Raw genomic sequence first — 27,313 nt, forward strand, 5'->3', positions numbered from 1 at the left:
TCCCCCTCACACACCGCACATACCGTGCTGCAGCTTCTCTGGCTTTGAGAGACTGAAAGGAGAGCCCTGGTGCTGCTCAGCATTGGGACTGCTCATCACCAGAGCTGGAGAGAAATGAATGAGAAACATGATGAAATGCCATTTCCTCAGGTCTTTGCCACATGTATCACTGATTCATTACTGCACGAATCACAAAAAGGCCAGATATGACTTCTCAACACAGAGATGCAGTAGAGGGAAGCAGAACTTCTCCAGTTCCTGGTTATTCTTTTGCCTGGCTTGGGGGAAAACACTATAGAATCTCAGCTGAAACTTCCAAAGTAGTCTGAACCAGCAGCTTTTAAAAGACAAACCAGCCAAAGTCAGTACTGAGGGATAAAAGCTCACTTCTGATTTTTGTATTCAAGCCACACAAGCTAACTCCCATCAACACAAACTTCAGACAGACTGCAGTTCCTTTTCAGCCGGCCAGAGGAGGGAGGCCCCTCTAGTGGCTGTTTGAGCCCAGCTTCTGTTCTCTGAATCGCCCATTGTGTGCAGTGACAGCACAGGTTGAACTGCGCTAGCTGGAAATCAAACTCATTTACAGTCAACTGAATCAGGTGTTGCTGTTGAGAGAATCAGTCCCTCCAGAAAGAGCCATTTGTTCTCACCTTCTACCATTCCCTCCTTTACAAAAGAGGGGAGCAGGGAGCTGGGAACTGATTCAATTAGAGCAAACTCAGAAAGTAGACAAAAATATTTTGACCTTTATCCAAAGCAAACCGATTCCCTCATGTAGATCATTGTGCTGTTTCCTACCTGTTTACAGTGGCAAAAGGCAGTGAAGGGGCTGAAAGCAGGAGTCCAGGAAGAGAAAGCACATAGTTGCCTTGCTTGGTGGCAGTCCATCTTCCTGTAGCAGATGATGATGTTGAAAGCCCCAGTGCTTACCCACAACTACTCCCTTACTCCCCAAGCAACCTATGCAGTTTATACTGCAATACTTCAATTTCATAAAGAAAAGAAGGATAACTGACTGAGATTCACCAGTATTTCTGTTGTCTTGTAGAAAGAACAGAAGAGGAAATTCAGCCATAAGAGCCCAGAAACATTCTAAAAACAAGTACTAAAAGGTAGACTGGAAGTTGACTTATGTATCTGTGAGGGCCAATGCAATGACTTGCAGAGACTCCTGAGCAGAATGCTGCTTACTGAGGTTCCTACCTGTTACAGTAGTAGCCCAGCAAGCTCTTATGTTGCAGTAAGGAAAAAAGAACAACTGATGTTTGGGTTGTTATTTTTGTTTTGAAACTGCAACAAAACCACCCTTAGAAGCAATATCTCCTGCTTTATATACAGCTCAAGAGTTTGGCTATTTTAAGCTCTGATGAATTTACAATCTGAGGGGAAGTCAGAAAAGGCTGGTGCCAAGGCTGGTCACTTCCCTTGTAACACTTTGCATGCAGGCTTTGTATTTGACATCATAAGTTAAGGAAAGCATATCATCAGTGAATAAAGAATGTGAAACCACAAAAACATTCAGCCAAGATGCAAAAGATGAAGAAATCCTGTACCACTGTAATTATGTCAGTTGGAGTAGACTTTTTGAACTGAATTATGTTTGTTAGTCAAATCCCAAGTGCGGGTACAGACTGCACTGTCATACATGGCTGAAGCCCTTTTGCCTTCTGACATGGGAGAATTATATGGAAATAATGCATATGCAAACTCTTTCACTCTTCAACTACAAATATATGGAGAGATTTATTCAACTGATAGTCAAAATCATTCAAACTATGTGTGTAATTAATTCCTGAGACTGTTCTCTGAAGAGTTTGGGTATCTTGACAGTGCATTAGATACAGTTTAGGCTGTACTGAGGTTTTCTCAGCCAGAGTTACAGGTCTTGGTTTGTCTCGTATTTCCAACAGAACAATCAATCATATAATATATGTTTCTAGAATGTTTTTCTTTTTTAATACAATATAAATAATTTTTAAATGGTGACTGTAAATAAGACTGGGATGGATATAAAACTCATAAGTATAGAGGGATTTCAACACAAGCTATTATTCCACAGTGTATCTGTCCTTTTCTCGGGTTAAGAACACATTGGTTCAGATGATCTAAAATACAAATTCTCATTCCAGTGGTTCTCCACTTCCATGAGTTGTTTCTGATATGATTGAACCTTTTAAACTGCTATAACTGAGAATACAGGAAAGATAAAGCCTGACACTGCCTGCAGAACCACACCATCACTTGCACTTAAATCTTATCCTCAGGCCTTCAAAGATTGAGGAAACTTTTCCTGTTTTCTTTAAGTGCTTCCTTACAGTTCAGTAAAAGTTCAGAGGCCACAAATCCCACAAAGCCATTGTGCTTTCTGATTCTGCATGCTTCCATCAGGAGATATGAACAGAGCAGCAATTTTCATATTTTTAGAAGCTACCAGAATGTGTAGGCTTACTAGTGCAAAAATGATACAGAAAAGCATTTCCAAAGCTCATGTCAATGCCAGTCCAAAGTTAATTAAAGGGAGTATATTTTAAAAGCAAACAAGCAAAACCAGACAAAACAAATCCTTTTCATCATATGACAATGTTAAGGAAAGACAACCTTCATTTTTGCCTGCAAGGCCCTCATAGAGCAAACTCAGTCTTTGTCAGCAAGACTCATAAATGCTTTAAAAACCGCCCCAGACTTAACCCAAAGTGGCTTCCTTTGGATGCCTACAAGTTCTTCAGATCACAACTATCCTGTAGTTAGTTACAGATGGAGCAGATAAGCTGAAGACACAGCTGTGAAAGCCCTGCTATGAGTTAGGTGCTCATAGCACTTGCAACTTGCACACCTTTCATCCTCCAGAACCAGTGGTGCACCAATTCACTTCCTACTTAATCTGCACTGGAGGCAGAAGAGGTACCTCTATTGCTCTGACAGTCATCCCCTTCTCTGCTTTTTCTCTACTTGGAGAGTATTCTGAAATGCTGTTCAACCACAAGACTCAGTTTTGTACTTTCAGCACAAAGCAGCACAAAGCCAAATCACTAATGGTTTTGTATTGCTTGACAGATGATGCACTTTTTAAGAGAAATTCAGTTGACTACAATTCTTCCTAACAGCATAAGCATCACAATGTAAATTCATAAATGTATATGCCTTTTCTGTCACAGACATTTATTTAAATTATTGTTGTATACTGAGTGAGTAGCTTCCTGTCCCACAGTCCTGCTCTGCAATTCTGGATCCCTGGTAAACAGGAAATTTTCATAGAGGCAGCATCTTGTCTTGGCAATAAACAAACAAACAAACAAACAAACAAATAAATAAATAAATTCCAAACAACTTGAAAGTCTTTCCTGTCTCTCTTCCTCAGCCTTCCCCAAAATGTTTTCCCATCTTTTCACAATTTCACAAACACATATGCTAAAGTCATTTTACAGCTACGTGGACTAAAGAGTTCTCTCTAAAAAATAATTTCATAATTTAGGAAACTGAAGTTAACTTAGATCTCTTCAGAGTAAAATTGACAGTGGTTTCAGGTTAATTTTTGGCTTCTCTGCAATACAGTTTGTGAAGCTGCCAGACAGACTGACAATGATTTGTATAACCATGACCTCTTCTGTAGATGATGAACCCAACATCTGGATGAAGCAGAAGAGAATGAGATATAATAAGCATTTAGATCCCATCAATGGATCCTACATACTCAATTTCACAAGAATTCAAAGCTGAACTCTTGTTTGTTATTAATTTCCGCTTTGGTGATAACAGTCTGAAAGGACTGATTTTTCTTCACTTCACACAGCTGGAGAATGGAGAGCTTCCAGGTATTAGACATTTCTACAGTGACACAGCTTTCGTGTTTGGCTAATGTGTGTGCATTGGAGTCACATTGGTGCAGATTTCCAGAGAAGTGTCATCAATACATTATGCACTGCTGTCCTTTTTAATCATCCCAGCTTAGCATGGCTGTCCTCTCCTACTAGCGCAGTGTTTCTTGACCAAGTTTCAAAGCATTTTCACCATATGAAACCACTGAAATATCAGGTTGTTTTATTTTACAATCATCCTCCACCTCCACCATCTCATCATGGTGGTTATCAGACTGAAGATTTTCTGCAGTTTGTGGGACTGCTTTTCCAGAAATATTATCAGGAACACTCTGAAAACATGTATGAAAGCAAAACAACTTGAAAATCACACTGACTGGCTAGTGAAAAAGAGACAAATGAAAGAACAGAAGGTAAAAAAAAAACCCTCAAGATTGTAAGTGCTCTGTTCCAACATGCAATTTAGAATCGGTTTTAGTTTATATCACAATGCACTGAAACAATATAATTATTGCACTGTACTGCAATACTGCAATTTGCTGGTGAAACCCTTTGGCTGGGAACAATTACTCAGAACGCTATGAACATAATACAAACTAACTCTGCACTATGTAGAGGCATCTTTTCCAAGGAAGGTATTGCACATTTTATTACACAAAGCAGTGAAGAAGCACACATTCAGTAAGATAATTAATTGAAGCTAAATTCCTCTTAATGTGGAGAAGGTGTTGCTTTGGATGGAGTTAGACATATTAATGTCTCCTTCAAGCATATTTCCTTACCTTGTAATTACCTTCATACTGTGCCAGTTGTGTTTATGTTCTTTTGATATAAGGCAAACAGAACAAATATTTGTGTGGAAAAACAGATGCATTACCTTTGTAAGAATGCCCATAAGTGTTGTAATATGTGTGCAAACATATTTAAATATTCACCTGGAGCTTTATAATGAAGCTGATGTAGACACTGCAGTCTGAAATTTAATTTCAAATAGGTATAGGAACAGCAGCTTACAAACTTTGCAAAATAAGGAAAATAAAAACAAATACATCATACCTTTTTGTTTTAAAGATTCTCAAATACTGCTTAATATTTTTGTTAAATGAAACACAAACACTAGCTAACAAATACATTAATGAAATTCTCCTTTTGAGAGTAACCACCAACTGTTGCTGACACCTCCATTCAAATAGCATCCTATGCCTGACTTAGGATTTCTGGTACAGGCCTCTTGCACATGCTTTGCAAAATAACAAATTCAGTTAAATGCCAAGGTAAGTACTTAAAGGCTGTCTTACATAAGGATCTGCTCAGCTGCAGTGAACTAGCATTTATCCACTGCTGAAGTCTGTAACAACAGCAGCCCTCAATTTACTTGCAGCTGATTAAATTTATATAAAAGCCCTTCCAGATGCTGGCAGGGCACAGCCTTTCAGCTGGGCTGCCTGCTGTCGGTGTGCACCAGAATGAGTAATGAGGTGCTCTCCAGATCCAATAGTACAACTAACTATCAGGTACGTTTGTCATTCAGCCTTCCTCTGACACAACACTTTCTGTTTCCTTAGACAAATCTGTTATGCGTTCAGGTCAAGATTCTTTTTCTGTCAGGAGTATGAGGGAATAAAATGAAGAAACCAAATCACAGAGGAACTGTAAAGGACATTGCTCTATCAGGCAGAGCTCAACAGGCAGCTGACTCATAGAATTTATTACTAAAAGAGCTATCCATTTGGGTTAGACTAAATAAACAGCATTAATAAACAATATTGTAACATTTTGAGGCACCAGTCACTCTCAAGTGCCCCAAACAATCCTTTCCATTATTTATACCAGTAAGGTAACTGCTGAACCACAGCCTGAACCACTGATGGAGCACCTGGAGAAAGGACCATGTCAGCCTTGGGAGCACAGGTGAAAGCAATTCAGCTGTGTGACTGGAATGGGTGCTGCCTAGCTGCACCTCTTTTAGACCCTATTTAAGGGCTGACGGCCACTGGAAAAGGATTCTGATTGGAGATCTCTCCCTTGTAGAGTCATTTCTGTAAGCCTAGATCTTTGGAGTATGGCTGAGCACCTTTACTTTTCCTTTGAAATACTGTTCCATCTACACTGGTTTCTTTGCTGTTACATTCTTGTATTGCCCTTCCACTGTGTTAATCTTTCCAATTGTAACTATAATAATAATAAAAAAAACTAAACTGGGGGTTAAAGGATAAGCAAAGAATATGTAAAGCAATTTTAAAAATAAACTATAGAAGTTGTTGTGGAGAAACATAAAAAATGTATGAAATCTCCTGGCAATAAAAAATTATGAAGTAGATAGATGCTAGGTAATTCAGTTATTCTAGAAAAAAAAAGAGGTTCCTAAGAGAACATAAACACACAAAACACACACTTTTATTTCCTTAAATGGAAACTTAGATTCAGTAAGTCTCAAAGCATATCCTCTCTACCATCCCCAAGCTTATATCTTGATCTATGCAAAAAAGCTGGGATTCTTGTGAACAAAATTTGAATGTGGGAAAAGGACTAATCTGACCTGATATTAGTTTAGTGACAGAAGTTATGCTTCACAAGAGTCTAAACATAGATACTCTCTGCTGCACATGGTTCAGTCTAAACAGGACAGGCATAGCCTGGGAACTGGGAATCTCAGAAGAGACAACTTAAATCTCTTCAAACTTATGCTATATTATAGATGCCCTACACAACAGCAAAAAAAAAAAAAAAAAAAGAATAATTACTAGAAATATGGGCAGGGGGTGGAGAGGGAGAAGAAAAGTGTGTAATTGCAACCTTTTTTAACAAGAGTAGAGCTGTCACTCCCTCAAGTGGTCAGATGTTTACCTTTGAATGTGTGTATGGAAATGGAAGAAAGGAGGAAGGATGGTGCATACTTCTAATTAGTGACCTTTAGAGGAAATAATTATTTTTTCTACTTTTTTTCCAATTATACTTGAGAAGTTAGTCTTTTAAGCCAAATGCAGAGGCTGGCATTTTTAGTCTGCCAGACTCCTGGTTTCAAATCTGTTTTTCTTCCTAACATGAGTGACTTTTCAGTTAACTTGTTTACATGAACAAACCTGTTGGCAGCAGTAAACTCAGCATGGAAATTCAATAACCATTCCTTTCTGGCAGTATGAGCAGACCTTCACTGAAATCACTGACAGACTGATTCTGATTTCTCAGCAGTTTAATAGCAGTCTTGGAAGTGAATTTTTGTTGAGTAATATTTGTGGAGATTTAATTAACGTCCGTAGGCTGTAATGAATAATGCCTTTGCTGAAATGTAGTTTCTAACTGAGCACTGTTCTGATCAAAATTCTGCAGGCTAGCTCTCTTTCCTACTAAATCAATATAATGCCAGATCCTACCAGTGCAGATGTGAGATCTGTATCTGCATTGCTTCTGTGTAAACAGTATTTGTCCTCTGCTTGAATAATTGCCACAGAAATAAATACTCAGTTGCCTCTGATAGGTATTTTCCTATGTTTTGTCAGTTCTTGCTAAACTTTCAGGACACTTCATAACTGCAGAAAATATAATGTAAAAGCAAAATATCAGAGATTATCACTATAATAAAGTCTGAAAGATCTAAAAGGCAAAGGCACTTCTTCAAAAAAGGCATAATTCTTTAGAGACATTTTGATAAGGGATAATAGTCTCTAATGTGTTTGATTAATGTTTTTTGTGAATGACTGGGAAAATGATACTGGTATTCTACTTGAAAATATCAAACCTTCAGAGTTTATTGGTAAGTATTACTGGAATAATTTCAGAAAAACTAAGAACAAAGTATGTCTGGTATTTCAGAGAACCTGGACAATAGGATTGCCTGAAGCTTTACTTAGATGTGTCTGCTGCAAGCAAACAAAGAATTTCAGGGACAGAGAATAAAGGTAAGTAATTGAAGGTCCCAGCATTTCAAAGTATAGGAAGAAAGTCAAAGCAGGGAAGGATCACCCTGGATTATATACAGTTTGCTGAAGATCTGTGCTTCATATGAACAATGTAGCCAAAACAAGCAAATAATATTTGAGTTCAAAATGAGAATAAAATACAAAAATGCCAGCTTATCCACAAGTCTTACATGCTTCCAAAATGCGCTACACCCAGTATGAAAACAAATGTTTCCAACAGAGAAGTTCAAAGAAAGACACAGTAAAGGCAAAATAACCACTCAAGAATTAAAAGGAATTAGAAGACTCTCATACTTTCAAAAGATATAAAAGCTATAAACTAAAAAATAAAGGTTCATAAAACATGAAATAAGATACATGATACTGAAGCTGAGATAAATTGATTTCTGTCTCCCAATAAATGACAGCATAAGTGATCAAAACAAGTTATTACAACACAACAGGATACTATGAAATTCAATACAACTACACATAACTGACAACAAATACTCTACAAGCTGCAAAAACACTTGGCATTCATTCACTCACTGTCTTTAGATAGAATTTTGTATGAGTACAAAAAAATGCTGTTTTGAGAATTAAAAAAAAAACAAAACAAAGTATTCTCTTTTACCAAGATGCAGCTTTTTTTTTTTTTTTGGTGTTCATTACTCAAAATTTACTAAAAAACCTTTGTATGCTGTATTTATGAACACTGTACTAACTCTTCTTGTTACAAAAAAGGGTGCATTTGGAAGGAGCCCTGTGCTTCATCTCTTGCTTCTCAGAAGCTTAGACCTACTCTAAAACTAGCCTCACCTTCTTGGCTAAGGTTATGCAGGTTCTCCAAAGACCAACACATAGGATCATGCCAGTTTTCTCTATGGACACCCAACATAGCTGGGTTCTACGGAGATCACAGATCTCTAATGAAAAGTCTCGTTTAGACTTTGTTTCAGTGAATCAAAAATCAGCATGCTACAAAGTGAAAGGTAGATGACTTCTTGAGAAAAAAATATTTCTTGTCATTAATGTGACCCTTTGTGTGAAGGCCTTAATATTAAATATGAAAACCCTGTTTCAATGCAAATATTATAACCAACTCTTCTGTTTTCTTTCCATCACCCCTTATTTGTCCTAAATAATTTGTCAGGGTCCTAAGTGAACTGATAGGCTTTAACAGCCCCCAGCAAGGCTCACCTGCCCCAGCCATGAGCTCAGGAGCCTCATTTAAGCTGAGCCCTGGGTTCAGCTTAATCTGTATCTAAGATATGTTGTAGGAGTATCAGATTCTGGCTTAGCCCTGGTTGTGCCTAGACACGGGCCTTCTTCATTTCAATCTTGACCTACAGTCTAACCTTCAAACTTAACTTCAATTTTCTATATCAGTAGGGATCTGCTTAGTAATCACTATGTTTCACTGCAGTTATTCTCAGTGGACCTGAGGCTAACCAGTGGCTGCCTTCCCAGCTTAACCTCAGACCTACTTCATTGCTTGCTGGGTAACCCAGACCCTTGGCTGAACCTAGCCTGCCCTGCTTGCTTTGCTGAGGTACTCAGGCATTGAGGCCCTGATGTGTTGGCTTTGTTATCTATTTGGCTCCTGACTTTTATGAATCACCCAGTCCTCAATGCTTCTCGATGCTTTTTTATTTACCTTCAAAGTAAACTTAGTTTTTCTACACCTGTTTTGGCATGAGAGTTATTATAAAGACTGTAAAAACTCAGATGCTCTCTCTTTTTTTTTTTTTTTTTTAATGTAAAGTTAAATAATTTTAAAAAATAAACTTGACCATTAAAAGTCAATTCCTTTTGATTCAGCAGGACTCTATCTTCTCCTCTTGTTTACAGCCTGAATATAACCATGTGAGTCTCACTATGCATGTGTCCCCATTTTAATATGGAGAATATGAATTGTTCTCTTCACCACCAGCACTTTTAAGGAAGGAGGATGCCATAGCTATTCAGTTTTCTGTCATTACCTGTAACACCAGGAAGAAAGCCGTACATAAACAGAAGCTTAGAGCCACCTGGAAAACTTTTTAATTCTGGATCAGCTGAGATGACACTACCTGTAAGAAAGTTAAGAATGGCATTTAATAAAAAACAGCATCCTAATGGTATTTAGTTACGCATGTCCACAACCTTATTAGTCGGAACTGAACTCACAGTTTATAACTTTAAATTTCATGAAAAATGCTGAAAATCCTCACTCAACGTGCGTACAAAATCTCTTCTGAATCGGGAGTCAGGACGGGAGACAGAAGCTGCCTTTGTTTGTGGTACAGAGCGCCATCTGGTGGCCCTCAGAGTGAGCCTGGAGATGGACTTGGAGCCTTCCGTTGAATACGCCCGAGAACTTTTCTAACTGTTGTTAGAAAAACAGCTCGCAGGTGTCTTTTTTTTTTTTTTTTTCGCAGTGACAACCGCAACACCGTGCATTTAGTCGTCCCTGGAGGTGTTCAAGGCCAGATTGGATGGGGCCCTGGGCAGTCTGGTCTAGCATTAGGTGGAATGGTTGGTGGCCCTGCATGTGGCAGGGGGGTTGGAGATTCATGATCCTTGAGGTCCCTTCCAACCCTGGCAATTCTGTGATTCTGTGCGATTCTGTAATAGAAACCAGAACGCCAGTTTCCAGCAGTTTTCACTTAAATGCCAAGAACAGCATGACAAACCATCGTAAACTTAATTTTGCAATAACTTTATATACAGCCTCACCAGCACTTCCCCAGCCCCAGCACAGGAAGTGTGTGTAACCAGTTACTGAATTCAAAGCTGCAACATCCTACACAAACCTTCCAAACACCGCTGTGATGGAAACCAGTGAGCCACGCACACTGGCTCAACAATTTTTGGGGGCTGGTTTAGATGATTTTCTGCCTTCGTTGAAGATGTTTTCCCTGTGGCGTTTTTTCGTAAGAATTTAACTCAACAGCAACCCACAAGCAGCGGGTTTTGTGCACAAACTCGCGTAATCACATCAATGTGTGTCACTGGAGAGTGACATCCCACAGTCATCTCCATCGGAGCTTTCTCTGGCGCACCTGGCTAACGCGGCCAAGCGACACAGGTGAGGCTCGGGGCCGGGGCGGTAACTGAGGGGCGACAAAGGAAAGCCGGCCTCAACCGCGAGCCCAGACCGCCATTTTGGGCGAGGTCAACGGCGCCACAGAGGGGCGCGGGCTCGCGCCAAGATGGCCGCCAGCCAACGGCCGCCCGGCGGGCACGCCCCGCCACGCCCCGGATGCAGTCGGACGAGAACCGGAAGCTGTTCCCTCATGCCGGAAGTGGCGCCGTTCTGGGGTGGCGATGGCAGCGGGCCGGCAGCGGCGGCGCGGATCGGCGAGTCCTCTCGCCTCTCGGCGCGGTGGCGCGGGCTGAGGGGAGCGGACCGCCCACCGCCGCCCTCCCGCTCCCTCCTTCTCCGTTGGAGGAAGGTAAGGGGCTGCTTTGGCTCCGGGACGGCGGGACACGGCGGGACTCGGCGGGGAAGGACGGCAAGCGGCCGTGCAGCGCGGGCCGAACGCTCGCGGTCACGCGGGAGGGACGAGAGCCTGCGGTCACGGGAGCGGGGCCGCTCCGCGGGGGGGTCTCGTAGCTCCGCGGGTGGCGGCACGGGGCTGGCAGCCGCCGGGACGGCTGGAGAGGCTGGGAGTAGCAGGGACATCTCGGGAGGGAGAACGAGGGAGAAACCGGGCGTGGGCTGTGCCTCGTTCAGCCTGAGCCGGCACAGTGCTCCTCCGGCTGATCCTGGGTAGCAGGAGCAGACGGAATCGTCTCCTGCTGAGTTTCTTACTATTACTGACCTTGTAGTGGTGTTTGTGCTTTTACTATGCGCCTTCCTTTTGAAGACTTCCAAGTACCGTTAGCACTCTGTAATACACTCAGCTTTGGAAGAATGTATCACGGCTTAACTATGGGTTGGACTCTGGCACTTGATGTTTTGTCAGTAGATTCTTACCCAGACGCTTTCTTAAATATTTCCATATTGTCTTGATAAAAGTGTTAACTCAGTGTATTTGAAGACAGTGTACTGCTAAGATGCATAGAAATTCCAGTTTAAAGAACAAATGTCACAGACATAACTAGTGGCTTTCTCTGGCGTCTCACTGCCTGTTTGGCTGCGTTGGCCTCTTTATGTGTAGCAGTGTCAGGGATGGAAGGACTGCTTCAGTGCTGCCCTGGTCAGGTTCTGTCAGGTCAGGACTGGGGATATCATTCAGAAGTGGAAAACCATAAAATCATCTGTAATCGGTGCCCAGCTGCAGCTGTTTGGTCTTGGGAAGGGCAATCTAAAAAAGTGTAGTGAATTTGCTGTCAGTGATGTTAAACTCTTGTGTACTTCTGTTGCAAGTGTGGCATGCAGGCTCACGTTCATGAAATGCACAGCTCATGGTGGTGCCCGTGTTCATAGAATCACAGAATGGTAGGGCAGCCACCCTCCATATCTATTACTAGACCAGGCTGCCCAGGGCCCCATCCAACCTGGCCTTGAACACCTCCACGGATGTGGCATTCACAGCCTCCCTCTCTCTGGGCAAAAATTTGTTGAGAAATAGTCCTTAGTAGCTGAGAATGTGCTCTATCAAATAGTGTTGTTGTGTTCTTTGTACCTGTTGTAGTTTCCATGGAAATAAATACGAGGCATTATTTCTGAAGCAATGTATATATGTTTTGCTTAAACAGAACTGCAAAATTTTATTCCACTTCTTTCCTAGAAATCTTAGGAAAGATAGGACTCTGACAGTATGAAAACTGCCCAAGGGCTGTTTTGAGGAAAGATGATGATGACTTCCTTGATGCTATTGAGATCCTTCAGCTGGAGTGCTGGTGGCTGGTTTGAAGAAGGCTTCAAGTGACTTACACCTGTACAGCCAGCAGATAAAAATCAAGCCCAGTGGTGTGTGTGGAGCTTCAGTTATTTGTGCTTTTTTAGGGAGAGGGGAAGGAGAAGAAAATGGCAGTTGACTGCCGTCTAGTTTGCTGTGCACTGAGTCAGGTGAATGTATGTGTTCACCTTCTTTCCTCCAAAAGATTTACTGTAACTGCGCACATAGTAGAACAGAAATACAGCTAGGTGCAACATGCTGTCGTACATATCCCCGTTGTGCAACAAGTGCAGGTATGTATGCTTAGTGTGCACCTTCCCGTGTGTAAACTGAAAACTTTTAAAGTAATTCCTTGACAGACACTTAGCTAAAGCTTAATAAAACTGCATGTTGGTGCACTGCAAACAAGCAGTGTTGCTCATGTCACTAGCTGGCTGCATTTGTCTTAGAATTTTCAAAAGTTCTCTGATATCTCTGAATTCACGGGAAGTGTTGTATTGTCTCACCCTGTGGCCAGAGACCCCGAGTGCAGATTGGGTAAGTGACTTCCCCAGTTCAGGGCATCGGTTTTGTTAACCCATTGCTTGACTTTAGCTTCTTAGAACTTGCAGACTCTAAATTAGTCAGAACTTCTGATGGGAGTTACCGTTAGACTGTTACTGACATAGGAATACAGCTTTCCTCTGCTGTAGAGAAAACTTGGCTCTTTAGAAATTGGTGCCTGCATTGCTTTTATTTGTGTGTCATGAAAAGTTACAAGACATTAATTTATGAAAAGCAAGCGTTGTCTGTGTCCCCTTTCTCCAAACTGTACTGAATTTATACTTATTTTGTTACAGGTGCAGAGCATGGAGAATGATGAACTTCCGCCAGAGGATGGGCTGGATTGGTGTGGGGTTGTACTTGCTAGCAAGTGCTGCAGCTTTTTATTATGTCTTTGAAATCAATGAGACTTACAATAAACTTGCACTGGAGCACATTCAGCAGCACCCCAAGGAACCACAGGAGGGAACCACATGGACACACTCCTTAAAAGTACGACTGCTATCCTTGCCTTTTTGGCTGTGGACTATAATCTTTTTAATACCATATTTACAGATGTTCTTGTTCCTCTATTCCTGTACAAGAGCTGACCCCAAAACTGTTGGCTATTGCATCATTCCTATCTGCTTGGCTGTTATTTGCAATCGTCATCAAACATTTGTGAAGGCCTCTAATCAGATCAGTAGATTACAGCTGATTGACACTTAACTCCATTTCTAGTTTCTGTGGCTGTTTTGAAGCAATTGCATATGCCTGATCTAATCACAAGACTGAAGTTCTGTGCGAAGGCTGGAAAGAGCCTTTTCTTTCAAACTGTTAAGCAATGAACAGTGACTGTTTTCTATTAAAAAAAAAAAAAAAGTAATTCCAAAAGTTTTTAAAGTATTGTTAAAGTATTGGTCTATCAAAATGACTTGAATGGGGCAGTTCTATGTGACACATGAGGGAAGTATTCCTCATTTTGCCTTAATGATGCAAAACTGCTACACTGCATCTGAAACATTCTTTGGGGAAATAAGTTTCTGCTCTATGACTTTACTCTTCTGTGCAAAAAAAACCCAAAACTACATCCTTTATTTTTCTTGGAGTAAAATCAATGAAAAGATAATTCTTCTGTGATAAATGTAAAAGAAAAAAGATCAGAAGATGATTAACGAAGTTGCACTTAGAACAGCTTTTTTCTTTCTTTTTTTTTTTTAAAGTAATTCATACCTACATCAGTGCTGATTTTTAACACATTTTAAAAATAAATTTAGGAAATCCAGGAAGCAAAGAATAAAGAACGTGCAAATCATTGAAGAGAAAAAGATATCTATTTTTTCTCTGAAGTATCATGTATTTTTTTTCTCCATTGACTAGAATAGCACGTAGCAGGTAGGCAGTGAGGAGTGGCACAAACCTGGAGGTGCTTTAAACTTCTTCCCTACAGTGTCAAAAGCAGCTTGTGCTGGTGTTGGGCTGTAAGAGGCACAGAACTTTGTGTTTTCTTCTTCCTTTAGAAATCTCCTTTGGTAAAATTACAAACGGTTGGAATTTTCTACTATTCTAATGTCTTTCCAGACATGCAAAAACATATTCTGTGAGTACTGATGAGTTACAAAGACTTTACATTTGTGAAAGTTAAACTGCTATGAAGTTGGGGAGTGCTCTAAGCCTGTTGTAGGACAAATACTATCTTTCTCCCAGAATTCTGAGTAAGATACATTCTTCTTGTTCTTGAAAGAAATGTGGCTTTATTCAGTCATACTGAAATCCCATTGACGTTTCTTACCATAATTTCACCTTGTTTTTCAGTGCTATTTTGATGTAGCATTTATTTCTGACTACTGGACTGTGTGTTTTCAATGATGCCAAATCTCTTCTTTTGTCCTTTTTTTTGTTTGTTTCTTCTTAGAGTAACTAAATTTTTGAGCCATGATGGAAGTAACCTTCTGATTGTGAAACATTGCAAAATATGGACTTCAAAAGCAGTAGGCCCCAAACAGTTATGCACTGAACTTCTCACTTATCATTTTTTTAATTTGATTATACGTGATTGTCAGTATCTAATGATCACAAATGCTAATCCAGTTCTGACAACTTTAAGGGAATCTTGGACATGATCATCTGTTTCCTGCTTTGGAAAGAATGTGTTGCTGTGTTCAAGGGTGGTGGTTACAGCACCTTAAATGTTGGTTGCGTATGGAGATACTTCTAGACTGTGGTCTCAGATGTCAGCAGGGGTGCTAGGACCTAAAAACACGATGTAGCCTTTACAAGAAGGTTTTTAAGTTCAAAGTGCAATATGAAAAGGAGGAAGCTGCCATCTTATATGCTGGAGTAAGAATAAACTCCTGCTCCTATCTTTTGGAGTCAGAGCTTTTAAGTTGTGTTGTTTCTTAACTTTAAAGATCACCATCTTATTTATCTATAAAATAAAAAACTTTTCAGTGTTTATAAACAGAAGTCTGTTAATGCAGAGATATGTTAATGGTCTTTTATTGTGTACCTTTGTTCTTAGGTGGCAGTGCTGGCATTCAGTAGCTGTTGCTTGTTGCTGTCCTTTTCATCCCTTAGAGTGTGTATTTGGTTGATTGTGTCATCTTTTTGTTCTCTGTGTCCCAATTCCTTGGCTGTAGCCTGAATTGTTGGGGCTGGTTGGATGACTCTGATTCCTTTGCTGTTTCTCTACTTCTGCATAGCAGGGAGATGTCCGGCTGGATTTTCTTTTATTTGCTGCTTTTTAACTGAGAAGTTGCTATAATGTGTCTAGTTATTTAGATGAGAACAATATAAGAGGAAGCACCAAAAATGGAAAATGAAGTGAGAACCATGTGGCCAGGATATGAAGCACGTGCTGCCTGCAGCAGTGTCTTACAGATGGTGGTTTGTGTTTATAGAATTTTCCACTTTTTTATTAAAGCTGTCTGAAAGCAGTGAGTTTTACAGCGAACTGCAGAAAGATGCGTGAACTAGTTCAAGCCAATGCTACATCTGTAAGGGTTTGAGTTTAAGGTGAGAAGGAGCAATAAACTATTAACAGTATAACCTATTAATGTAGTGCATAGGGATTAGTAGCTGACAGGGCTGGGAGAAGAAGGAATTTTGCTCTGCTGGTGCTTCCAGCATTTTTGGCACCAGTGGAACATCAACAGGTGAAGTCTCTCACCAAGAGAGCAAGCAAAAGCTATAAAAATAGTGATTAGATTGCTTTTACTTGTAAAAGAGGTTGTAAAATTAAAGCTGATTACAGTGACGATTTTTAGATAGTGTCAAGGCTAATTTGTTCTCACAGAAGATCGTGGCTTGCTACACAAATTGGCATAGTGTACAAGCTAATTAAGCTTAAAGTTATAAAATCTCTTTAAAGACTGTGTTACCTCTGAATTAGTTCTTAACTGTAAATGGCAATTGCACAAATCTGTTTCTATAGCAGTAGCATTACTACTGTGAGTTACAGTAGCATTACTAGATGTGACACTTGCTTATACCAGAACTTTTCTTCATTCCAACCTTACCTCCAAGTGGACAGAGAAGATGAATTGCTACAACTTCAGTTAGAGGTAGAAAAGCTCTTTTTAACTCAAAAAGATTTGCTTCAGATTTCTGTCTTGAACAGCTCTCTCATGCAGAAGCTGTGAATGCAGAGGGGGTAATGAAGTCCTGAGGAAAAATAATTAACCTTTGTCAGCCTAGCACTCACTCAGAGGTTTTTTTTTTTTTTTTTTTTTCTGCTGAGGAAGTGAGTAGCCTTAAGGCTTATTAATATTTATCTCTGTGCCACTTTTTCTGCATTTTTTTTATTGTCTGTGTCAGAAGATGAAGCTTTTTTAGACTGCTTAAGCATTGCTCCTGGGCAGCCTGGCTGGCAGCATCATTAACTACCTTGCCTTCTCCTGACAGTACCTTCCCATCTCAGGACAACCTCTGCCACGTTCTGTGACTACTGCTGAGCCACTTCATCTCTTCTTGTGGGAGAGCAGGTCCAGTGGAGAGCATAAAGCATGGCTGCAGCCCTGCAAGTGAGCTGCAATAAAATGGGTTGCTTACGAAGAATGTTTCTCCTGGCAGCAAAGTAGAGCTGTGAGCTTTTTCTTTGCTCCCTCACAAAACCATCTGAGTGCCTAATAAATACGATTTAAAACGTTTTTTTTTTTTTAACATAGAGCATTTACACTCTGCAGTGGATTTAGGCTCAAAGCTGTTTGAACCAGCAAACTGCTCTGTAACAGCAGGCTGTCGTACGCCACAATCCCCGTGTGAAGGAGACTTGCTTTGGCAAGACCACAAACCTCACCAAAGCTTTCTGTACCTCTTGCCTTGGGGCAGCCTGAGAAAATTTCCCAGCTCAGGTGTCACACGCAGCACGTGGCAGCAGCGAGCTCATAGTTCAGGGTTACTGAAGCTCCCGCGAAGCTCCGGTAACTTTTTCATCGTTCCCAAGTTTTGTGGCTGCAATAAGGGCTACAAATGGTTGTTTAGAGGCACGATCTGAATGATTGCCCTTGGCCCAATGCCTATCAATCTCTTCTGACTCAGCTGCACGTCCACGCTGACAGAGAAAAAAGGAGTTCTCTGTTACTGCAGCATTGCCCGCATTTACTCCCGCGCTAGGAAAGGCGGTGCGCTTTGCTTTAGACGTGTGGTTTCAGCAGCGAGCTTCTGAAGCCGCAGCAGCCCCAGCACCGCGTGCAAACGTTGGTTGCGGTGCAAAGGCCGCGTGCGGGAGCCCTTCCGGCTCGTTTATGGGTGTAGCGCAGCTTTTTGCACAAAGCGCTGCCTCGGCCACTTCGATAAGCCGCTTCCTTCGCTGCTATTCAGATCTCCAAAGCGCATTTACTCGGCCCCTTTTTCAACCACTTCAAATAAAGTCGGACAGTTCTGTGCTTAATTTATTCAGATGCTTTGTCTTCCACGCTCCGAGTGTCAGTAAGGTAAAACGCTCGCGCGGACGGCAGCGTCGTTCGGCAGCGGCATGCGAGGCGCTGATCGCAGCGCGCTGCTCTGCCGTAAGGAGCCGCGCTGCAAGGCTTCCACGTTTTCCGCCTGCCCGCGCCGTCCGCGGCCGCACGGAGGGCAGCGCCGTTACGGCGCCTTACAGCGGCGATGACGGACGCCGCTCTCCGCCGTCACCGCTTTACTCGGCGCGGCGTCGCCCTCACGGCGGCTGCACCCTCGTCCGCTTCGCCGGGGGCAGCTCGGCCCGCGCCGCGTCCACGCCGTTCTCCTCGTCTTCGTCGTCGTCGTCCTCCTCCTCCTCCTCTTCCTCCTTCAGGCCGTCACCTGCCGGACGCGACGCGCGGCGCTCAGCGGCTCCCAAGTCCGGCAGCCCCGCGCCGCGCCGCCCCTCCACTCACCGCCGCCCGGCGCTCCGCCCGCCGCGCCGCGCCGCTGCTGTTCCAGCACGAGGGGCGCCAGCAGCTCGGCCACGCGCTCCTGCAGCTCTGCCAGCCCGCGCCGCAGCTCGCGCAGCTCCTCGCGCGGCTCCCCGCCCGCCTCCGCCGCGCACCGCACGCGCACCTCCCGCGCCCGCCCGCCGCCCGCGCGCAGCTCCGCCACCAGCTCCATGGCGGGAAGGAGGGAGGCGCGCTTCGGCCACGCGCCTCGGCCTTGTGACGCGCGCTCCCGCCGCCCGGTTCCGCTTCCGCTGTGGCGCCGCCCGGCGCTCGGGCTGCGCGGTTCCCGCCTCGGCGTCTGTCCGCGGCCATGGCGGCAGCTGCGGAGGGAGCCGGGCCGGGGGGCGGCGGCGGCGCGGGGGCGGGGGAGGAGCCCGTGGTGTCCTTGGCGGAGGTGCTGGCGGAGAACGAGGAGCTGGAGAAGGAGGCGCGGGCCGTGCTGGGCGGCAGCGACCACGAGAGGTGCAGCTACTCCCAGGTGCGGGCGGGGCCGGGAGCGGGACCCCCTTCCCTCGCACCCCCTTCCCCCGCACCCCCGTCGCGGTGCTGGCCGCCCGTTACCGCGCTGTGTCCCCGCAGGGCGCGGTGAAGCGCCAGGCGCTGTACGCCTGCAGCACCTGCACGCCGCCCGGCGCCGAGCCCGCCGGCATCTGCCTGGCGTGCAGCTACGAGTGCCACGGCTCCCACCGCCTCCTCGAGCTCTACACCAAGAGGTACCGGCGCGGGGCTGCGGGGTCGTGCTGAGCGCGAGTGGGTGTGCTGTGCGCTGAGGTGCGGAGGTTTTTCTTTCCCTTCCAGGACTTGAGGGGAGCTGATAAGCAGGGGGGATGGCTGCGGGGGGGGGAGCGGCTTTTTGCGCGGTCCGATAGCGAGAGCACAAAGGGGAGCGGCTTTAATCTGAAAGGGGAGATGCGGGTTAGGTGTTAGGCAGGCATTCTTCGCGCCGAGGCGCTGGCACAGCTGCGCAGAGCCGTGGGTGCCCCAGCCCTGCTCAGGGTTGGATGGGGTGCCGGGCTCTGATGTGGTGGGGGCAGCCAGCCTGTGGCACGGGGTGAGAACTGAGGGGGCTTTGATGTTCCTTCCAGCCCAAACCATTCTGTGACTCGGTGTTTTGTTTTTCAGGAACTTCCGCTGTGACTGTGGAAACAGCAAGTTCAAAAACCTGCAGTGCAAGTTGCTCCCGGTGAGTTTGGAGGTTGGTTTTGCAGAGGCAGAGCGGTGGCCCCGGGAGCTCAGTGCTCTCCTTCCAGCCGTGGTGCTGGCATGTGGCAGCACGTTGTGTGAGTGGGAGAGCTGCAGCGCTGCTGGGAGACCCTGGGGCCAAACGTGCAGCGAGCAGCAGAGACATCTCCCTGCCCCCCACCCATGCCTGCAGCCAGCGTGAGGCCAGAAATGTGAGTCTGCAGCCACAAGTCTGACCAGGTCTAAGCTGGCTGTGAAGAACTCCTTTGTGCTTCCATTGTGGTGGCTTCAGGTAGTCCAGCAGTTGGTGACCTTTCAGGGAGGCAGTGAGAGAGGTGCTTGTGGGGCAGCTTCCAGGGCAATAACACACAACACAGAAGCAGCAGTGAGTGCGTATGCCCTGTTTGGTCTGGTGGAAACAGGGTAGAACCATAGCTTGTAAGCCAGAGGCTGACAGCAGGTGATTTCTACAGCGACCTGTGGTAGTCTTAAAGTGTCACTGTTACTCTCTGAGTGAATGAAGTGGGTCATGTGGCTCTTCCATTCTCACTTGGTGTGAAATCAGTCCAAAATCAGTCGCAGCATTTCAGCAGCCATCAGCATCCATCTGAGAATGCAGCAGACATCATGGAGGGAGGGTGTTCACATTGCCTTCTCTTTCCTTCTCAGAATGGTGGCATAAAGTATTGGCAGTAACATCATATGGCAGCATTAGGCTGCAATTCTGTGCGGTTCTGAGGTCCCCTGGCCGTATATCAGCTGTGCTTTAAGAGGAGCTTACCTGGCAGTGAGAGCCACCAGTCTGTCTTTAACTCAGAGCAACCCCTCGCATTCCTTGTATGCCCCATCTTCTGCTTGCTGCACGGCACAGGTGTCTCTGGGTGATGTTTAGATGTTCAAGCTGTGTGCATAATGATTGATTTTAGGAAGTAAAGCTGAACAGGAACAGGGATTATTCCAGGCTGTGCAGCTGTTCTGTCTTGTTTTTCACCGCATTGTATACTGAAACAGTTTTTCCTTTCCTTCTAGGAAAAGGGCAAAGTGAACTCAGGAAATAAATACAATGACAATTTCTACGGCTTGTACTGTACTTGCAAAAGACCTTACCCTGATCCTGAAGATGAGGTATGAAATAAAAAATCCAGCAGTGAGCCTACATAGCTACCATTCAAGCAGAAAGAATGTGCACAGGGTGGTCCTTGAGATGCTCCAGGGGGATGATTATAAACCTTTCTGTCCCATATCAGTTTTGGTTGTGAAGTGCGATATAAAGTGATTTCATTCTCATGGTTTTCTAGTGGTAGAATATGTTTATGCCTTGAAGACAGACAAGGAAGGCAAACCAGCACTGGGATGAAATGCTGTTGCAGCTATCTCTACTTCCTCGTTATAAAGTTGCACAGCTCCCTTAGAAGATTTGTTTCTCATTATCTTGAGAACCTCTTGAAGCATGGAACAAATAGACATATTGGGGAGAGCAGAATCTGCTTCCTCCTGCCCTGCAACAGCACTCTGACAGGGCTCTGCCCTGAAGAGTCTGTCCCATAGCAGCAGCATTGGCTTTCTTTGGTGGCGGCCAGAGCTCTTCCTCTGTCTGCGGTGTGGAAACAGTACTGGTTTTATGTACACACACTTCTGTTGGCATTCAGAGAAGTCAGGGAGTAAGGAAGGCATATGTCTTTTTAAGTAGGAAAAAGGATCATATCAACTCATCTCTCCTAAGTGTAGATGTGTCTTTAAAGAAATCATTAATTAACCATTCTGTAACAAATTGGTTTGTATTACACTGTATTGTGGATGGCTAAGTCAGGATTGTGGCATTCTTACACAAATTGGATGTCACCTGTCAGCATCTTTTGCTCAGCTGCCTGCTCGTGCCTTTCTGTTCGCTGGAAGAAAGATATCGCCACCATGTTAACTTCTTCAGCTCTTTTGTGTGAGAATGCCTTGCTCTACAGGGAAAACAAGTTTTGTAATAGTAACTGAGAATTCCATAGGCTTGTCAGTATGACAAATTACACACGCTGTTTAACTTCAGGGAAGCGAACTGACTATAACTGCTCATTAATGGCAGCTCACTGTGGGTGGGTGAGGATGGAAACACAGTTTGCTCTGCACAGGGCTGTAGCGTGAGGCTTGGGGAAGACTTTGAAGGTTGGCGTTAATGCTAATAAAGTGACCATCCATCCAGATCCCAGATGAAATGATCCAGTGCATAGTGTGTGAAGACTGGTTCCACGGAAGGGTAAGGAAACTATAAGTAGCAGAATTGCCATTTGCATAGAAATAAATTAGTGTCAGGTAAGTCCATATGTTAATTTTTACTTGGAAAGTTTTGCTGTAATTCTTAGAATATTATTATGTATGTTCTGGGGTGTTTCTTTTCATTTAATGTAGGGGAATATTAAATCTTGCACTGCTCTTCCCTTCAGTCCAAAAACATCAGCAAGAGCATTACTGATTTCGGGGTTCCTTCTGAAGAATAAAACAATGACTTCTCTATCAGTCTCCTTAATTCCAATCATTAGAATTAGTAATAAGAAGCTTCTTGCTGAGACATACCATCACCTACCTGAGTAGGTCAATCAGAAGAATGCTTTTAAACTGTAGTTACTTAAAATAGCCAGGAACAAATGGCACTGTTGGTTCCTGATTACAAACTTCAGGAAAATCTGTCAGAAGCAGCGAAGCACTTGGGTGAGTGTCCCACTTAACGTGTGAGCATGAGGGCTTCCATCAGCGTCGTTTCCCTTCAGGGGCATGAGTGAAATTCCATACTGGCTTGTTAGAAAGTAAAACGTTTGAAGTAACAAGATCAAATGGGAAAAAAAAAAAAAAGGATGATTGGCTTCAATTATAGTTCCTGTAGATGTTAAACCATGGCATTCTTTTTTATAAATGTACCTTGTTAAGAATATTACGGTGCATACTGTGAGCTTTGTAAGAATGCTTTTCAAAAGAAAGCAAGTGGTGCTTTTGATTGCTTAACCATTTCTTAGTGGTTTATGGAGAGATTTGGGACGCAGTTCTTCTCAATTCCAGTGTGTGGAATGGCAGGAAAACTTAGAATTCATACAGGGAAGCAATCAGAAAAAGTTATTTAGGTGCTTAAAAGTATGTGGTAGGTATCTTAATAAGCTGTGTTTAGGACAGTGTTTAGAAAAACAATGTTTAGAACTGAGATAGAACTGAGATTTCTGGGGAAGCAGAAGGCATACAGGACTGCAAACAGAGGCACGTAAGCAAAGACAGAATGGCTTATTTATTTATTTTTTCTCCTGATATTTGATAAGCTCTTTCCAGTCTTTGTTATGCTGATATTTGTTGCAGAATTATTGGGACAGTGTATGATTGTGCTGAAAATGTGTTGGCAGTTATTTTTCTTCATCTAAAGCTAGAGCTGAATCTGTTCATTTGCAGCGAACATTCAACTGCTGCATGCTTGTTTCTTTTCAACAGCATCTTGGTGCGGTACCCCCTGACAGCGGAGACTTCCATGAAATGGTTTGTCAAGCCTGCATGAACCACTGCCATTTCCTGTGGGCCTATGCTTCACAGTTTGCAGGTGAAGAAAATTAAGAGCATTGGGATGATATTTCATTAATAAGTCTTTCTTCTGCTTTGTTGAATTATGACATTACACTGCTTAAGGTCAAAGTCAGCAAAAAGTGTGTGATAGCTACTGAACCTGTGGTAACGTTCAAGGAGTGCTAAGAAGCACAAGCATTTCAGTACAGAACTATCTGAAATATCATGCCAGAAAGTCACTATTATTTTCACTTTTGTGCTTGTTTATCTTCTAGTTCCTCCTTTGACCAAAGCAAACTCTCTTGAAGATGAGGGGATTGTCCTGAATGTTGAGGAAACTGAAGAGCAGAAGAAAGAAATAAAAAAAGAAAGTAGACCAGAACACCAAGAAATAAAGGAAGAAAAGCAAACGGATCAGATTAATGAACCATCCACTAGTTCTGGGTCTGCTTGTCCAGAGGTAAATTATGCTGTCTTTTCTGTCCTGTGCATCTTCATACTCATGGTACATGAAGCAAAACTCACCTGTTCCTCTAGAGGATCAGGAAGTAGGTGAATGTTTTCTATCTAATTGCTATGTTCCTCTTCAGTTGCTGACATTACAACCATTGTCTCAGTGGGTCACAGCCCAGGCTACAGAACTTGCCTGTAAGGGTAGGCAAAATAAGGGTGCAAGATTTCTTTGCACGTAGGGTAGATGCATCCCACGTGGTCAGCCTTTTTACCTTTACTGTGAGGCAACTTCTGAGTTTGTTACAATACAGTGGTGTTATGCATTGTAATTGCATTTCCACAACAATCCCGCTCAGATTTCTTTAAAACCTATGGCTAGTGCTTTAAATCTCTGAAGAACAGTTGTACGTCCAGGGGAAACTTCTAACCTACATCAGAAACCTTTTGTGAACGAAATTGTGTCAAAGACAAAAGAAAAGTCTTGTATAAGGAAAATGGTGTGCTGGAAAGAATAGTGTGTGTTTGAAATTGCAGAGCACTGAGTAACGTTTTTCAATTCAGGTAGGTGTTAAGAGTGAAGAATCAGGCTGCAAGCTGAAAGAACTCCAAAGCAAGCAGGTTTTAAAAAAAGATACCGCCACCTTTTGGCCATCAAACTGGAGAAGCAAATTATGCACTTGTGAAGACTGTTTGGTATGTATTCTGCTTTCATTGTAATCACTGAAGTTGGGAAGGGCAGGAAGGGGCTCCCACAGAAGCTTTGAAGAGAAGTTTGCAGATAGAAGACTGAGAATGTCCTTATGCTGCATTATAAGCACATAAAATCCCTTCCTGTGACATAAACACACCAGACCCTGTGGAACTAACGCAGTATAGACGAGCTTCTAAACATCTGTATTTCCTTTGCAACTCCAAGCCACTCTTGTTTTGGAAGTCATCATCAGGAAATGGCCAAAATGCATGATACAGAACTTAATTTTTATTCTTATTGGTGTTATTTGTGATACTTGTGAATCACTTGCCACATGAATGCAAAAAGGTATAGGGAAAAGCATCTATGTATGAGAAGTTTTGTAGTGCAAAAGTAAATTTTACATTATTCTCCAGAAAATGTATTCAGAGCTCGAAGTCCAGTTCCTGACAGATGAATGTGACACTGTCTTGGCTTATGAAAACAAAGGCACCAGCGATCAAGAAACAGACAGAAGAGACCCTTTAATGGACACCCTTAACAGCATGAACAGAGTCCAGCAAGTAGAACTCATCTGTGGTAAATATGAAAGTATTCATTTTTACCATCTGCTTTTTTACCATCTGCATTTCAGGTGATCAGTATCAGATCTTGCAGTTTACTTTGAAATTAATCTGAAATCAGCACGTAGAAGACTATGACAGATTGCAAACCTCAGTCAGTGTAACTAGAGAAAAGTTTGTCCTCTCCGAGTGGTTGTTGTAACTTACATTAAGGAACTAGATGGCATGGAAACTTCACTGTTCAACCTTAGGTAGGGCAGTAATGGTCTTCTGACATGAACATTTAAACATCAATTTACAATTCTGCTTTCTGGATTCTTTTCCCTTACTCTGTTGTTTTGGCCGTGTCTGGGGCAGTGCCTTTCAGTAAGAAGCTACGGTGAAGGCTGGATCTTGGGATTTGTTCAACACAGCATACTGAATTTCAGCCCATTTCTCTGAAGGCCACCTGAACAGATCCTCAGAGGCCAGGCAGATCAACTATCAGACATCTCTTGTTTACCTAAACTTGTTTCATTCTTTAATTTTTGCTGTAATTTATAACCCAGTTCGAGTCTAGATTTCTCAAGTAAGACTAAAGGCAGGAAGTGCAACAGGCTGTCATATTGAACCAGTCGTGAACTAAGTCTCTATATCTTGTTTTCTTCTCTTCACTTCTCCATCCAGAATACAATGACCTAAAGACAGAACTGACTGACTATCTCAGGAGATTTGCAGATGAGGGAACGGTAAGCTGCAGCTTGCAGAATTTGAAGAACTGTGTGACAGAAATGGTATTTTAAAATATTGTTGAAAGATTTCAGATATTGCTGTGCTACACTGTAGTGGTTTTCTTCTGTTTCATGAAGTTGCTGGCTAATGCAGTAGAGACTGGACATTCCTGATTCAATTGGAATTTAACAATCTTGTTTTCTTAACATTGCTGACAATAATAAGTGTCTTACAATAACCTCGTAGGTTGTCTTCCTTGAAGAAGTTGTATTATTATTAACAAAAGCATTTTAAAGCTCAATATCAAGCCACATATTTGTTAAACCACCACTTAGTTACAGTGTGTCTGAAGCGAGCTTGTCAATTTTTGCTTTGTGTTAATTATTTTCATCATAAAAGCAAGCAGCCAAACAATTAAAAATACAAAAAGTTTTGCTCCCTGTGCTTGTTTTACATTTGGGAAACTCATTTCCCTCTTTGTATTCTCTTGAAGTGGAACTTCGGCATCAGTCATTTCCTTTGGGTAAGACAGGAAAGCTATTTCACTACATTTGTATCAGAGATTTCAAAATATTTCTAAATGCTTTGTGCACTGCCTATGGAATACATGTAAGAAACAACTTGGGTTTCCTATTGTTTCCCCAAGGTTGTTAAAAGAGAAGACATTCAGCACTTCTTTGAAGAATTTCAGTCACGGAAAAGACGACGGACTAATAGGATGCAGTACTACTGTAGTTAGAAGATTTGAGGCTGAAAGGACAACTGGGAAAACAGTGTGAAAGAAGAGACGTTTTTTAGTACTTGGCTTCTCATCAAAATCCAACTATTGAAGAAACTGCCTCCACCTTCATTTTGTCTCATTTCCTTTCCTTGTAGCGCATAACGTGTTCTTAACAGGTACATTGCATTTATATGGATTTCATCACTGATGTTCTTTGAAAGCTGGCCTCATCTCAAGGAGGAGGATTGCTTATTGAAAGAACATTGTGCCACTGTTTATTCCTCTTCTCCTTTGACGTATTTTACTTTTAGCACCTATAGCTCTACAGCATCCTAGAACATAGGCATTGTACGCAGTCTGTGTTTTTCAAGACTGGAGTGCGTTGCTTGCCTGCTCTGAAAGGTTCTGTATCATCTCTTCTGGTTGTGGTAATTCTAGCAGATGCTCCCTATGCAAAATAAGCTTCTGTTTACTACACACAGGGAGGCATGTCTCCTTATGAAGTAAAGCAGGCCCCGGAGTTACGGTGTCTGTTGGTTTTGATCATGGTTGGTGAAACTGCATTCTAGAACTTGGTTCAGATCACGTGAACTAAGCAGCAATGTACTTCTGCATGCTAACTGCTGTGGAGGTACTCCCTGAGGAGGTGAAAAGTGAGGAATCATGGGTTCAGTCTTGATGCAGCAGAATGTTGTATCCATTTTTATAAACTCTAAATCTTGTTTCTAATATTGTATGGTGATGTTTTACATGCAACAATGTGTCACAGATTTTTATCTGCTCACTAAAATATAAACTATTGAGGAAGAGGTACTAGATGACAAAATAAGCAGTAGGGGGGTGTTGTCAGATCACTTCTAATTAGTTTTGATTTTAAAAACTCTGCTACATTAGATTGTTCCTGGAGACACTGCGACACCCTGGTGTTTTGTACAATATAAGGAGGATGATCTTTTTGTAATCACTGTGATAATCAAGGAACAGGAGATGTTTCACTGAC

General features: G+C 42.8%; 2 protein-coding genes and 2 long non-coding RNA genes across 6 annotated transcripts; 2 read left to right on the forward strand and 2 right to left on the reverse strand.

The window, feature by feature from the left end:
* LOC116228892 (uncharacterized) lies at positions 1 to 10,888 on the reverse strand. 3 transcript variants are annotated; one of them, XR_016467040.1, is made up of 3 exons: positions 9,887 to 10,888; positions 9,700 to 9,789; positions 1 to 3,272 (listed from the first exon to the last, which is right to left on the reverse strand). It is a non-coding gene; the product is annotated as an uncharacterized LOC116228892 (long non-coding RNA). The 3 variants fall into 3 exon arrangements; XR_016467039.1 differs by having other exon boundaries at positions 1 to 4,150; XR_016467041.1 differs by lacking the exon at positions 1 to 3,272 and adding an exon at positions 4,158 to 7,348.
* An 88-nt stretch (positions 10,889 to 10,976) lies between these two features.
* Positions 10,977 to 13,965, forward strand: LYSET (lysosomal enzyme trafficking factor). Its single transcript, XM_031593066.2, has 2 exons — positions 10,977 to 11,154; positions 13,386 to 13,965. Exon 2 carries the CDS (start codon positions 13,402 to 13,404, stop codon positions 13,795 to 13,797), a length of 396 nt encoding a protein of 131 aa, XP_031448926.1. The 5' UTR covers positions 10,977 to 11,154; positions 13,386 to 13,401; the 3' UTR covers positions 13,798 to 13,965.
* Positions 13,966 to 16,716: 2,751 nt separating this feature from the next.
* Positions 16,717 to 18,582, reverse strand: LOC149917903 (uncharacterized). Its single transcript, XR_016467038.1, has 3 exons — positions 18,426 to 18,582; positions 17,381 to 18,351; positions 16,717 to 16,731 (listed from the first exon to the last, which is right to left on the reverse strand). It is a non-coding gene; the product is annotated as an uncharacterized LOC149917903 (long non-coding RNA).
* Positions 18,583 to 18,722: 140 nt separating this feature from the next.
* On the forward strand, positions 18,723 to 26,442 carry UBR7 (ubiquitin protein ligase E3 component n-recognin 7). The gene is made up of 11 exons (XM_031593065.2): positions 18,723 to 18,942; positions 19,044 to 19,177; positions 19,587 to 19,647; positions 20,676 to 20,771; positions 21,838 to 21,891; positions 23,106 to 23,211; positions 23,450 to 23,634; positions 24,189 to 24,320; positions 24,735 to 24,897; positions 25,548 to 25,609; positions 26,239 to 26,442. The coding sequence occupies exons 1-11, from the start codon at positions 18,775 to 18,777 to the stop codon at positions 26,329 to 26,331; spliced, it is 1,254 nt and encodes a 417-aa protein (XP_031448925.2). The 5' UTR covers positions 18,723 to 18,774; the 3' UTR covers positions 26,332 to 26,442.
* The last annotated feature ends 871 nt before the right edge of the window (positions 26,443 to 27,313 follow it).

Source organism: Phasianus colchicus, chromosome 5 (genome assembly GCF_987193195.1).
Source record: "Phasianus colchicus chromosome 5, bPhaCol1.hap1.1, whole genome shotgun sequence".
In the NCBI taxonomy this organism is placed as follows: Eukaryota; Metazoa; Chordata; class Aves; order Galliformes; family Phasianidae; genus Phasianus; species Phasianus colchicus.